Source organism: Emiliania huxleyi, assembly GCF_000372725.1.
Source record: "Emiliania huxleyi CCMP1516 unplaced genomic scaffold EMIHUscaffold_318, whole genome shotgun sequence".
Taxonomy (NCBI): domain Eukaryota; phylum Haptophyta; order Isochrysidales; family Noelaerhabdaceae; genus Emiliania; species Emiliania huxleyi.
This window is the reverse complement of record NW_005199616.1, coordinates 63,454-75,579: the sequence shown is the minus strand read 5'-3', so window position 1 is coordinate 75,579 and position 12,126 is coordinate 63,454. Positions and strand designations below refer to the sequence as shown.

The following is a 12,126-nucleotide window of genomic DNA, read 5'->3' as shown; positions in this document are numbered from 1 at the left end:
GTGTGGGTGGGGAGGGGGGGAGGGGGTTAGCTTTCAGACGCGGAGGGCGACGCGCCTTGACGTTAGGGTCGGGGTAGCGGATGGTGCGGCCGTCGTGCGTCACCACGTACGGGACTCCGCCGGCTCCCATCTCGAGCTTCTTGACGCGCGCGAGCTTGTACGAAGCCTCCTCCTGCGGGCGGCCAGGCGGTCGGGGGGTGGGGGGCGCCACAAACCAGGCGGGCGGGAGGGCGCCGCATGCCCCCCCCCCCCCCCAAGAGAGGGGGCGAGAGAGGGGGGAGCCGCTGACAGCGGGAGCCAACAGAGGCGGCGGACAGCGGAACGCACGCGGCGCAAGCGGCTGGGAGCCGGAGGCGAGCTGACGGCACGGCGCCACCCCGACGGAAGCGTCGGTCCGCAAGCGTCGGTGCGGGGTGAGCGAGGCCGCCTCCTGGCACGGCGAGAGCTGCCCCGCCGCCGCCGCCCGAGAGCAGCGCTCTCGCAATCGGAAGCAAGGCGGCTGCGGCGCTTCGGGCGTGCCACCGCCCCCCCCCCCCCCTCGGTCTCTTTGCTCCCTCCCCCCCCGTCTCCCCCTTGTGAGAGCCGCTCCACGGGGCGCGGTGCGCGCCTTTGAGATGCGGAGGACGTTGAAGCGGCCGCGAATGTCGTAGACCAGCCGGAAGTACTCGTCCGACTTCTCGATGGAGATGACGTCCATGAAGCCGGCGGGGTACTTGAGGTCCGTCCGCGTCTTGCCGTCCACCTTGATCAGCCGCTGCATCAGGATGTACTTGCACTCCTTGCCGGTGAGCGCGTACTTGAGCTTGTTGCGCAGCAGGATGATGAGCGGCATGCACTCCCGCAGCTTGTGCGGGCCGGTGGAGGGGCGCGGCGCCCAGATCCCACCGAGCTTGTCCAGCATCCAGTGCTTGGGCGCATTGAGGCGCTTCAGGTGCCTCTTAGGACCGCGCGCCATGCTGCGAGCGTGGGCCAGCTCCTAACACGAGGCCCAAACAAAAGAAATATATATTTTCGGCCACCGCCATCCCCTCTGCCACCTCCCTTGCCTCCCCTTGTTCACCGTCCCCCGCTCCACCGCCTCCCACCCCGCCGCCGCCCCCCCCCTCTGCCGCCGCGTCCTACACCGCCCCGTGCCTTAGCTTACTCCCCGCCCCGCCGCTGCGGCCGCCGTCATCCTCGCCTAGGCCGCCCTCCCCACCCCCCTTTCCACCTTCTTTGGGGCGCCCACCCTCCGCTCTGGGTGGGCGCGGGGCCTCCGTCTAGTACCAATGCGGGGGGGGGGAGATTGGGTCCCCCAGCTCGCCGCAGGCGCGAGTTTACTTGTTTTCATGGGAATTCGGCGTACTTGCGGCCATGCTATCACGCCTTCGGACTCGGGCACCGTACCCATACTACTCAAAAGTACAATGTACTACCACAAAGCACCACTAGCGATTTCGCGCGGAGGGCGTAGACCGTAGTGAAGCGCTGGGGCGCTCACTGTGTGTTATTCGGGTGGGGATCCATCAGTGGTAACCGGCTTTAGTCACAGGTCCAAGCTCTACTCGATAGCGGTCCTGCCGTAGCTCGCGCATAGAAGCAGGAAGCTAGGCAGAGGCCGCATCGCGTCAGCTGTATACGTTTTACCCAAAACCGAAACCAAAACACGGATCTCCAAACCAAAAAGGGATGAAATCCCTTATGGATATAATCGCCAAATTATCTCAGGAACATAGTGTGAATGCCCGGGAACAGCCCCTCCTGGCCCGAGTGCGGGGCGCGAGGGACAAACAAATTCAGAGGGCATGAAAGTCGTCAAGCTGCTTGATCAGGCCAGTAAAGATGGCCCGCGAGGCAGCCTTCGTGAGCAGGTCGGCGAGCATCACGACGCCGGGGAGGTGTTCGACAGAGATAACGCCACGGCTGACGAGATCGCGAAGGAACTCGGCGGCGCGCAAGATGTGCTTGGTCTTCTTGAAGGCAACGGGATCGAAGGCCATGCCGACGGCGGATTTGCTGTCGCAGTTGATGACGCTGGCGCCGTCGATGGAAAATCCAAGGTCGATCAGTAGCTCACGGATGAAAATTACCTCCTTGGCGGCTATCATCTCCCACCTCGAGATATCTGGCTACCCTCTGTACCGCGATCATGACCCCATGTATGCCCACCGGCCCACCGGCCCCCGTGGGTTCTACCGGAGGTCCTCGCATTACGATCGCGCGCGTCTCAAGGCCCTAGGCCTAGACCGCCAATACACTTACGCCCCCCGCTTCCCCTCTGGCCTGCTCGAGTCTTTGCGCGCGAACCGCTCCTCTACCAAGGACGCGCCACCCACCGACGGCTCCCCCGAGGACACCTCCTCGGGTGATGACTCTTCCGACGACCCTCCGTCTGACGGGGACGACCATCTCGCAACTGCTCGTGCAGAGGAAGCCGCCAACCGTGCCCTCGAGCAGTCCCTCGACAAACTCGCGTCTCAGCCCCGCCGGCCACAGCCGCGCCGCGAGCGGCCTGCTCGAGGGGACCCTGGCCACTGGGAGGGGATCATTGCCCACACGCTCTCGCATTTCCGCCAACGCCATCGCCCTGTCTCAGAGGCCACCGCCTCCGAGCTCCCCGCCGGCCCTTCTCTCGCGCGGCTGCCACCGCCACCGCGCGAGGCGAATGCCTCCCAGCTCCTACCGGCCGCAACCGGCCCGCCCTCCCGCCGCCGCCGCACCCAGATGCTGAAGCCTCTCGGGTGGCCCAGGAGGCCCGCACCGCCTCGCGCTCCCCTGCAGCGCCCCGACCCCTCCCTGACCGCCCCCGAAAGCGAAGCCCGCGCCCTGCGCGGCCACCCAACCGATTCTGACTCCGACCCCAGGGCCTAGGCGGCCCGCCATGAAATCTAGCCGTGTGTGCTGGCGTCCGGGTCCCAGCGGGTTTTCACGTAACAAGTACACACTCACCGGCTCACCGCCGGAGCCGCCTAAGCGAAAAATTAGAAAAAACCCTGTATATATATGAGCGGCGCCATCCTCCCAACCCAGCTCGCCGACCTGGCTCGGGGCGACCTGGCCTCGCTGCGCGCCTTCCTCTCCGGGCAGGGGACGCGCGGCACGTCGCTCACGGCCCAGCTCGACGCGCGGCACGACACCGAGAAGCGGGACACGCTGCTGACCTGGGCCGCTCTTCACGGGCAAGCCGAGGGGGCGCGGCTGCTGCTCGAGGGCGGCGCGAGCGTCGGAGCGACGAATGGCGGCGGCGCTTCCGCGCTCGTCCTCGCGAGCGAGGGGGGCCACCTCGACTGCGCCAGGCTGCTCCTCGAAGCGAGCGCGGCGATCAACCAGGCCGATGAGGCTGGCGCCACGCCGCTGCTCGTCGCGAGCGACAAGGGCCACCTCGAGATCGCCCGGCTGCTCCTCGAGGCTGGCGCTGGCATCAACCAAGCGATGAACTGCGGTACCACGCCGCTGTTCGTTGCGTGCTTCAATGGCGAGATCGACTGTGCCCGGCTGCTCCTCGAGGCCGGCGCGGCGGTGAACCAAGCAGACGCTGAAGGCCGCACGCCGCTGTACGTCGCGAGCTTCAACGGCGAGATCGAATGCGTCCGGCTGCTCCTCGAGGCTGGCGCGGCGGTGAACCAAGCAGACGCTGAAGGCTTCACGCCGCTGTACGTCGCGTGCCAGAACGGCCACCTCGAGTGCGCCCAGCTGCTTCTCGAGGCCAGCGCTTCAGTCGGCCAGGCCGACAAGGACGGCGTCACGCCACTGCTCATTGCGTGCCAGGAGGGCCGCCTCGAGTGCGCCAAGCTGCTGCGCGACGCTGGCGCTGACATCAACCAAGCGATAAACGATGGTACCACGCCGCTGTTCATGGCGAGCCAGCAGGGCCAGCTCGAGTGCGCCCGGCTGCTCCTCGAGGCTGGCGCGGCAGTCGACCAAGCCAAGCAGAACGGCGCCACGCCGCTGTACATGGCGTGCGAGAAGGGCCACCTCGAGATCGCCCGGCTGCTGCGCGACGCTGGCGCTGACATCAACCAGGCCGAGGAGAGCGGCGCCACGCCGCTGTTCATCGCGTGCGAGAACGGCCAGCTCGAGTGCGCCCAGCTGCTGCGCGACGCTGGCGCTGACATCAACCAGGCCCAGGAGAGCGGCGCCACGCCGCTGTTCATCGCGTGCGAGTACGGCCAGCTCGAGTGCGCCCAGCTGCTGCGCGACGCTGGCGCGGCCATCAACCAAGCCAACCAGAACGGCGCCACGCCGCTGTACATCGCGAGCCAGAACAACCACCTCGACATCGCCCGGCTGCTCCTCGAGGCTGGCGCAGCGATCGACCAGTCCTGCGGCAACGGCGTCACGCCGCTGTACATCGCGTGCCAGGAGGGCCAGCTCGAGTGCGTTCGGCTGCTGCGCGACGCTGGCGCAGCGGTCAACCAAGCCAAGCACAACAGCGCCACGCCGCTGTACGTCGCGTGCCAGAACGGCCAGCTCGAGTGCGCCCGGCTGCTCCTCGAGGTCGGCGCAGCGATCGACCAAGCCCGCAGCAACGGCGCCACGCCGCTGTTCATGGCGAGCCAGAACGGCCGCCTGGAGTGCGTTCGGCTGCTTCTCGAGGCCGGCGCGGCGATCGACCAGGCTGATGAACAAGGCGCCACGCCGCTGTTCGCTGCGTGCCACCAGGGCCACCTCGAGGTCGCCAAGCTCCTCTCCTCCTACGGCGCCTCCCGTGCCGCTACGCCCTTCGGCACGCCCGAGGAGGTTGCAACCGAAGAAGGCCACGCCGACCTCGCCGCCTGGCTGGTCGCCAGCCGCGGCTGGACGCCGCTCGCGCACCTTGAGACCCTCACCGCCGCCCGCGCCACCTCCCTCCTGCGCAGCGGCGCAAGCTTGCACGAGGGCGAGCCGACGCCGCTGCGGCGCGCTGCGGGCGGGGCGGGCGAGGCGGCGGCGCTGGTTCGGCGGGCGGCGGCGCCGTGGTCGCCGGCAAGCCACTCGCTCTTCCCCGCGGCGGCTCGCGCGCGGGCGGCGCTCCTCGTCCTCTCGATCTACGAGATCCACGAGCGGTACCACCTCGACTCGGCCGGAGCCACGAACGGCATCGCGGCGCTCGACTTTGGCCACTGCGTCTTGGGCTTCGCCATCGCGCGCGAGACGCAGTAGGGGAGTTGCAGTGGCTTCGCGCCCTCACGCTCACGGCGCTGTCTTTGAGTTTGCGCGCACCGTGCTGCTGCACGCGGTGGCGAGCGAGGGAGAGAGTAGAGTGCGAGGACGCACGACGGGACGTATACTACCGCGCGGCGTCGTTGAGCTCGTCCCTTGGCGAGCTCGAGCTGCTGCTGCCGGCGTCGCCGCATATGAACAGTTTCGCCCCCGGGCCCCCGGCCGAGGACGTGTGTAGGTGTTTGGGCGGGGGTAGAATGCATCTCTTACATGCAGTGTCCTCACACAGGCGCGCAGCCAGCACAGTGAACAGTGTGGAACGCAAAAGCAAAAGGGCAGGTCGGAGCTCTTAGCTCTTACCGTCTTAGTCTTACCTGCCGACCCCGCGCACCGCCGCCAGCCGGCGCTGCCGCGCGTTCTTCTCGGCGAGATCGGCTCTATCTAGGATTTTGCATTGTCTGTTGAGTGCACGGCGACACTGCGCGCATTGCTTTGTCGGTTGGGTGCACGACTGGACTCCGCCTCCCTACGCCCCTGCGGCGGCCGCGCCCAGCCGCCTCCAACCGGCCAGCTTCACCCTGGCGGCAGGCCCCGCAGCAGCGGCGCGGCCGCTGGCCGCGCTGCCGCACAAGTCTGCCAGCTCCGTCAGGCCGCCGATTGCGCGGCCGACGACCGCCGCGCCTAGGGTGGTGTGAACACGTCACTGTGAATACGGCCGCGTGCAGTGTCTTTCGAGCATCGAAGAAGGATTGCAGGGGCCACGAGGGGCAGGGACGGCTGAAAGTGCCCTCTCGAGCGCCAGTCGGACTGCTCGCCCCTGTGTCCCGCATCTACGGGGCCGCCGCACCTTCGCCGAGCGGCGGAGTCTCGCCGAGGGAGATCGCGAGCCGCAATGGCCCGCCACCGGGGGGCAGGAGCGCGCTCACCAACTCCGTGCCGCAGTGCGGCAGCCGCGCCCGCTCGTCGGCCAGCGCCGCCGCCGCGCCCGCCGCGCCGGCGGAGGCGGTCGCTGGCTGGGGCGCCTGCACGTAGGAAGTGTCTAGGACGTGTCTAGGAAGTGTTCGCTGGCTGGCGCGCCTGTGCGGTGTGCGTACACCAACGTCGGGGGGGTGTGAATCAGTGTGGGCTCAAGACAGTCAAAGACGTGTCGTGTCTGTCCGAGAGCTTGTCGGGGTACGCCGGTCTGTGTCCCGCATCTCGGCTCCGAGACACGGGGAGAGATTGGGAGATGTGGATCTGTCTCAGGCATCTAGCCGCATCTAGGCGCCAACACCGCAAAGGAGAGAGCCTGTGGCGAGAGCATGTCGCACTTTGCCGCCCCCGCCGCCTCCGACGTCGCCGCCTCCAGCGCCGCGTCGAGCGCCGCGATGGCCTTCGGCGCGGCGGCGTCGAAGAGCAGCAGCGTGAGCGTGACGGCGGGCGGCGCCGCTCCTCCCCCGCCCTCCGCACCGACGGGCTGCAGCCGCATCTGACGCAGCGAGCCGCCGTGCGTCTCGCGGCTCGACGCGAGCAAATAGTGCCGAAACACCCACGGATCCAGACTCGGGAGCCCGCCGCCGCCGCCGCCGCCGCCGCCGCCTTTTGCGGCCGCCCGCTCGGGCGCGCCGCCGGCCATGTCGCCGCCGGCCATGTCGCCGCCGGCCATGTCGCCGCCGGCGGTGTCGCCGCCGGCGGTGTGCCGCAGCCGCTGGGGAAGCCCCTCTACGAGGGTGGCAGCCTCCTGCTGCAGCCGCGCCAGCCGCCGCTTCCACTCGGACGCGAGCGAGACGACCTCGGCGCGCGACGATGCCCGACGCCCCGCCGTCCCCTCCTCCTCCCTCCCCTCCGCCGCCATGCCCGCCACCCGCTCCGCCGCCACCTGCGCCACGGCCGCCGCCGCCGCCGCCGCCGCCGCCACCTCCGCCGCCGCCTCTGGCAGCGGCTTCGCGCGTGGCGTGGAGGGGAGCGGCGAGGCGCTGGCGAGGGCAGCGCGGCGGCGCGCGGCGGCGTCGGCGGCCTGAGCCGTCGGAGGCGTGGCGAGCGAGGGGGAGGTGGAGAGGTTGTACCGAGACCGCGACGGCACTCCTCCCGTGCTGAGCCTACGTGCCGAATACGCCAACCTCGGGGCACGAAGAGGGTATCGTGCATACGAGGGGCTGGCGAGGGCAGTGAATACAGCGGACAACGGCTGAATACAGTTGAATGCGTGTCCTCTCGAGTGCTGGTGTGAATACAGGTGACGTATTCAGCTTCTAGGGTGCTGAGCCGTCCGCCCGTGCTCCCGCGCCGGCCTGCGCTCCCCGGTCCGCAAGAAGCGCCGCTTCGCTCGCCACTCACGCCGCCGATCGGCGTGGCGGCGGGCGTCGGCGTGGCGGCGGGCATGGCGGCGGGCATGGCGGCGGGCGTGGCGGCGGGCGTGGCGGCGGGCATGGCGGCGGGCATGGCGGCGGGCGTGGCGGCGGGCGTGGCGGCGGGCGTGGCGGCGGGCGTGGCGGAGGGAGCGGCGGCGGCGGCGAAGGGGGCGGCGATTGGTCCCTTCAGCGCCGCAGCACCCGCCTCTGTGGGCGTGGTCGGGGGGGCGGCGGCGGCGGCGGCGGCGGAGACACCCGCCTTTGAGGGGGTCGGCGCCGCAGACGGCTGGAGCGACGCGGGCGCTGCCCCCGACGCGCCGGTGGCGCGGGATGCCGCGCCGCGACTCGCTGACGGCGGGCACGGCGGGCCGCCGAGCGCGGCGCAGCGCGGGGGCAGCGGCCCAAAGGGCGTGGTGGGGGTGACCGCGCCCATCCCACCCACCGACAGCCGCAGCAGGTCTGCAGACAAGCCGCCGACAGCGGAGTCCGCCGAGGCCCGCCTACCCACGCCGCCACCAGCACCGCCGCCGACACCGATGCCAACCCGGCCGCCACCCGCCGCCACCGTGTCGGGCCCGGCGCCGGCAGACTTGGCCACCAGCCGGCTCAGCTCTCGCCGGGCGGCGCCGAGGGCCGCCTCCGCGTCTTGCACCTCCGCCTGCTTTGCGGCCTGCTGTTCTGCCGCCGCCGCGTCTCCGCTGCGCGCGACTCGCTTGCAGGCGCTCGCCTGCCGGCGCGGGCTTGGAAGGTTGGATGGATGGCGGGCGGGCGGGCGGCGGTGGCGGCGGCAGCGGCGGGGGCGGAGAGTGGGGGTGCAGGCGAAAGTGCAGGCGAAAGTGCGGGCGGGGTCGGGGCGGCGGGCGCGCCTCTCGAGAGAGCGATTCGAGGTGCGCCTCGAGCAGCTGCGGGCGGAGGGTGACGAGGCGGCGGTCGACGGCGTTTAAGCCATACTGCTGCGTGTACGCCCGCGTGTACTCCTCGAGCAGCGCCACCCCCGTCCCTGCCTCGCCCGCCGTGCCGTACTGCTGCGCAAAGTGGAGCGCGTACGCGAGCAGCTTGTCGCGCGGCGCGGCGGAGAGGGCCTGCCGGAGCGAGCTGCTCGCGCCCTCGGCATGCCGCGGCGGCAGCGCGCAGCCGAGCAGCAGCTCGAGCTTGGCGTCGAGGAGGCCGGGGCGGTTCGAGGCACCCATGGGCGAGAAATGGGGAACTCCGAAAGTGTGAACAGCTGATGCGGGTCCGGGGTTGTGCGTTTACGTGAACAGCTGAACACGGTCCCTTTCTCGACTGTCTGAGCTTGTGCGTCTTGGGTCCGTGGTTGTGTTTTTGTGTGAACAGGTTGGAGCAGCCGCTCCTGAGCACGGCGCCGCAGGCGCCTGTTGATAGTGTGAGTGTGTGTGTGTGTGTTCTTTAATATTAACCTTGCGAACTCGTCCCCCCCGGCAGGGCTATGCAACTGTGACCAGTGTGTGCTGTCTACGCCTGAACCAGGTGTCAAATCTGCCGATGCGTGACCTGTGCGTGGGCTGCTCTGTGAGGAGTCCAGGCGTAGTCCGACGGGTAGGGGGTCTGTGCCCGGGCGGTGTCCGGTGCGGAGTCTCTCTCTGATCCCGCCTGGGATGTTGGGTGCGAGGTGTGGCGGCTTCGATCCCAAGGGGGGGAGCTGATCCCACTCGGTAACCAACTCTCAGGGGCAGTAGGTGGGCGAGCTTCGAGCGAGCTCATCTCGATCGTCAAGGCGTCGCTACGCGCGGTCTTCCGCGGGGGGAGCTTCGTCGACGGGTGCGGGACTGCGGCGCAGACAGTGCTGCGGCGATGCCTCCGGCTGCTGCGGCGAGTGGTGTGCTGCTCGCTGCGATGGCGAAGAACTCGTCTCGTCACACGCCAAGGGCTTACGCTCTGGCGAGACGTGAGGCGTATGCACCCAGGAGGGGAGGGCGCATGCGTAACGACGCTGCTAGAGATGCCTTTCGGGGCCCAGAGATAAAACTTCTGATGCCATGCGTGACCTAGTAGTGTCCCCAGCTATGGGCGTGTCCATGTTGGAGCCAGGTGTGGTGTGGACGCGAGAATAGCTCCGCCGTTCATGGAGGCAACCGATGCGAGTCGACTGGTGTGTGTCGTCGTGGTTTCGTATCAAGAATACTCACTCACACTGTTGATAGGTCCAGGTGATAGCCCTGGATGGGCAATGCATACGCCTAGTTGGGCCTCAGATCGCCCGACCGCGTCCCGGTGCTCTGCCGTCGGATTTGTGACTCCGCCGCACCGCGCCGCGGCCGGGGCGCGGGGGCCCTCCGGAGGCCGAGGATGGCCGTGGCGGACCGGGACGAGCTCTGGGAGGTAAGGTGTCAGTGAGTATATTGTAGAGACTGTCCATGAGCACAATATCTCTAAGTCTAGCTAAGCCAGGGGAGGCGATGCCGGGGCCGTACAGCAGCTTGATGGTGCTTCGCCGGCGTGTGAGAGAGAGATTTTTAGCAATACCAAACAACTCTTTGTGTTTGGCGTGTGCGTCCCGGAGCGGTCCCGGACGGGCGGTCCGTGGGAGGAAAACGAGGGACAGCGCCGACGGCGCTCTGATTCGACTTTTAACTTCAAACAAAGACAGTCGCACGCGCCGCAGCGCGGCGCGTGCGACTGTCAGGAGCGGATCCGTCAGTTAGTCGTGTTCACGCCGGGATCGTGTCCCTGACAACCTGTGCAGACTTTAGGCCACAACAGTACGAGTATCTTACCCACGGGCGTGTCTCGGCGGCCGCTCTCACTCCTCGAGGTTCTCGAGGTGGATATCCTTTGGCCGCGTTGGGTAGCGAGGATTGGTGTGAGCTGACGCGATCCACGCAGGCGTGGTTTCTGACGGCCGCTCTCACTCCCAGTGAGCACTGTACGTAGCCCCAGTCTGGACGATTTATTGCGCTATCCCCCCGTATCTCTCTCTATCTCCGCGTATTCCCCTCTATCCCCTCCCGTATCTCCCTCCCCTATCTCCCCGTATCTCGAGCGTGGTGGGGCCGTCGCGTTTTGAGAGACGAGATTACGCATGTGAATCTGCTATTGCAAAGGCCCACTACCTCCGCCAAAGCGAATCCTATCCCTGAGAAACACATCCACTTGAGCACTTGAGCACTTGATAGGGTCGATTCCGCATGGTACGGGACCCCTCGATCGTCTCGCCCTCCCTCCCTGGTGTGTTCATTGGGGGGGGGTCATCCACTCTCTAATCGCCCGACAGCGCCGCCGGCGCCGCAATCGCCTCGGCCGATAGGCGGCGAGAACCGAGCGAGCACGTGAGCCCCGTGGCTCCAACCGGGCCCTTCCTTTTTTTGAGCAGGTGTGCCGCCGCGCGAGCGACGCTCCGAGATCGCCCGAGATAGCGCGGCGCGGCCCCGAGATTGCCCGAGATCGCGCGAGATCGCCCGAGATTGCGCGGCGCGGCCCGAGATCGCGCACCTCGGCACTCGGCGAGGTGCGATGGGTTGGGAGCGATTACGCGGGCTTCGTTTTTGCTTTGTTCATTACTCTTTCGGAGGCTCCCGTAGTGTGCCTATGTCCATTGCGCGCCAGTCCCTGCCCAGCGCTGTGCCTCTGGGGGGAGGCGGGGGCCCCCGGAGGCACCGTGCGCCGTGCAGCAGTGCGGAAACGGGCTCGGGGCTCCGGCTCTACTAGAGGGAGCGGACCGTGAGTTGAGGAAATCGGAGGACGCGACCCACTTCGCCACAGACGGTCCCGCGCCTCGCCGCTATGACGGCGACACGGCCGCAGCTCGTGTGCGTGTCGCCGTCTTTGTCCGGAGTGAAAAGTCCAACGCGCTCGTCGGTGACGGTGTCCTCCAACCTGCGCCGCGCTCGGCGAACCTCGACAGCGCCATCGGCGGCATGCAGCTCTTTGCGCCTGAAGCTTGGAGAGCAGCTCCTCTGCTGTTCACACACTCTGCACAGTTGACACAGCCTACTGTGCGGCTGCCACAGCTGTGACAGCGATGAGCTCGCCCTCACTGGCCCCCAGTCACTTGTGCTGCGGCTTGTGTGAGCGACACTGCTCGGCGACTGCCGGCACACTGTGAGACCATGGGTAAGGTAAGGTAAGGTAAACTTCTCCACACACACGAGGTGGTGGGGCAAGGGGGGGCAACCCTCGCGTCTCCACGTCTGACGACAGGAGCCCCACGGCATTCAAAGTGCAAGGCCCAGTGCGCGTGGGTGAGCGGTGTGTGTGTGTGTGTGTGTGTGTGTGTGTGTGTGTGTGTGTGTGTGTGTGTGTGTGTGTGTGTGTGTGTGTGTGTGTGTGTGTGTGTGTGTGTGTGTGTGTGTGTGTGTGTGTGTGTGTGTGTGTGTGTGTGTGTGTGTGTGTGTGTGTGTGTGTGTGTCACGTCACTGCATCCTCCGCCGGTTCCTCCCGTCGCCTCTTCTTTGTTCGAGTGTTTTTCAATCCCTCCTTCACGAAGCCCTCCCATGTAGCTAGCGTTCTTGGCGAATGTCTCGAAATGGCCAGCAGGCGCTGTCTGCTCGCGGTCTGTGCGGGCCGCTCGCCCTCCTCGCCCTTCTTTCGTCCTCCCGTCCCTCCCCTCCACCATGGCCTTCTCGGCACTTCTTTCTCCATCCCTCTCGCCCTGCCTTTTCGTATCGTGCCGCTCGCCCTCCATTCGGAGACCTCCATGGCTGTCCGGCTCTTTTTG

At 67.7% G+C, this 12,126-nt stretch overlaps 3 protein-coding genes across 3 annotated transcripts; 1 reads left to right on the top strand and 2 right to left on the bottom strand.

Annotated features, from left to right (window-relative positions):
* Positions 1 to 55: 55 nt before the first annotated feature.
* On the bottom strand, positions 56 to 955 carry EMIHUDRAFT_55884 (40S ribosomal protein S4; the record flags this gene model as incomplete). Its single annotated transcript, XM_005774215.1, has 2 exons — positions 56 to 172; positions 626 to 955. Coding segments are annotated over 2 exons (447 nt in total), but the record flags the coding sequence as incomplete, so codon positions are not given.
* Positions 956 to 3,376: 2,421 nt separating this feature from the next.
* Positions 3,377 to 5,122, top strand: EMIHUDRAFT_368612 (hypothetical protein; the record flags this gene model as incomplete). Its single annotated transcript, XM_005774214.1, has 2 exons — positions 3,377 to 3,419; positions 4,509 to 5,122. The coding sequence occupies exons 1-2, from the start codon at positions 3,412 to 3,414 to the stop codon at positions 5,119 to 5,121; spliced, it is 621 nt and encodes a 206-aa protein (XP_005774271.1). The 5' UTR covers positions 3,377 to 3,411.
* A 2,515-nt stretch (positions 5,123 to 7,637) lies between these two features.
* On the bottom strand, positions 7,638 to 8,654 carry EMIHUDRAFT_458296 (hypothetical protein; the record flags this gene model as incomplete). Its single annotated transcript, XM_005774213.1, has 4 exons — positions 7,638 to 7,658; positions 7,876 to 7,951; positions 8,042 to 8,178; positions 8,318 to 8,654. Coding segments are annotated over 4 exons (570 nt in total), but the record flags the coding sequence as incomplete, so codon positions are not given.
* Positions 8,655 to 12,126: the final 3,472 nt, after the last annotated feature.